At 48.3% G+C, this 1297-nt stretch overlaps 1 protein-coding gene across 1 annotated transcript in view; it reads left to right on the top strand.

The window, feature by feature from the left end:
- Nucleotides 1–226: 226 nt before the first annotated feature.
- Nucleotides 227–1297, top strand: part of LOC107675967 (probable E3 ubiquitin-protein ligase makorin-2) — a gene marked incomplete at its 5' end in the record, with an annotated part of 15822 nt that continues 14751 nt past the window's right edge. Inside the window, 2 exons of the mRNA XM_016470466.1 lie at nt 227–411; nt 494–762. Of these exons, the coding sequence (XP_016325952.1) occupies nt 227–411; nt 494–762 (454 nt within the window). The remainder of the gene's footprint in view (nt 412–493; nt 763–1297) is intronic.

The raw sequence follows: 1297 nt of genomic DNA, 5'->3' as shown, positions 1-1297 counted from the left end.
AGTGCAGTGTGCTGATGTGTCAGTGGTTTAGTGCAGTGTGCTGATGTGTCAGTGGTTTAGTGCAGTGTGCTGATGTGTCAGTGGTTTAGTGCAGTGTGCTGATGTGTCAGTGGTTTAGTGCAGTGTGCTGATGTGTCAGTGGTTTAGTGCAGTGTGCTGATGTGTCAGTGGTTTAGTGCAGTGTGCTGATGTGTCAGTGGTTTAGTGCAGTGTGCTGATGTGTCAGTGGTTTAGTGCAGTGTGCTGTATTTTCTGATAGGTATGATCACGTCAGAGCTCCTGGTCGTGGTGGAGGATCATCGGCGGAGCAGCAGAACAGAGGCAGCAGTGCAGGAGCGTCAGCGCCGGGCCCCGGACCCCCGCCCAGCACCAGCAAACACGCCAGCAAGCCTCTGGTGCTCAGAGACAAAGGTGTCAGATACACTGCATGACTGTATATGACAGCCACAGCGCTGAGATGACTGTGAGCTGATGTTGTGTTGTTGTGTTTCAGCGCTGGGCTCTGACAGCAGAGCGAAGGACTGCTGGGATTACAGCAGCGACAGCAAGCCTCACTCCTATCTGGAGGCCACCCGCTGCGGGCTGCAGAGCTCGGCCGGCGCCGGCCCACATCCAGACCACCAGCAGCTCTGCCCTTACCTAGCGACTGGACACTGTCACTACGGCGACAGCTGCCCATATCTCCATGGCGATCTGTGTGAAATATGCCGCCTGCAGGTTCTGCATCCGCACAACCCTGAACAAAGAGCAGCACATGAGAAGGTGATTGACTGAGTTCTGTTCTTTCTTCTCTAAAATACCTGGTCTGATGAAGGAAAAAAAAAAATTATATATATATATATATGTATATTAGGGATGTAACGATTACCGGTTTGACGATAAATCATGATAAAATACCCCACGGTTAGTATTACCGTTTCATAATTTAATTATCACTATAACCGTATTCGATTACCGCGATTTAAACAACTGAGGATAAAAAAATACTGTCCAGCACAGGGCTCCAGAGTGCGACCAAATGGGCGCATTTTGCGAAAAATTTTTCTGCCTGTGCGACTACATTTTGTGTGAGTTACATTGTTTAACTCATAAGCGCTGCCATTTCTGTTGCATATGTGAAACATCAAACGGCAAACGAAACTGAAAGCATAACGAAACCGCACTACTCGTTTGATCTGCACAGCGCTTATAGAGTGTTTATACTGGTTTAAACTCGCCGAGTCAGCACGAAGGCGAAGGTGCGTGCAGCAAAAATAATGCGAATATTGAGGAAACGATGGATGGGTTTCATGCTAAA

The sequence above is a fragment of the Sinocyclocheilus anshuiensis genome, unplaced genomic scaffold, assembly GCF_001515605.1.
Source record: "Sinocyclocheilus anshuiensis isolate Anshui unplaced genomic scaffold, SAMN03320099.WGS_v1.1 scaffold3089, whole genome shotgun sequence".
NCBI lineage: Eukaryota > Metazoa > Chordata > Actinopteri > Cypriniformes > Cyprinidae > Sinocyclocheilus > Sinocyclocheilus anshuiensis.
This window is presented reverse-complemented; position numbering and strand designations above follow the sequence as displayed.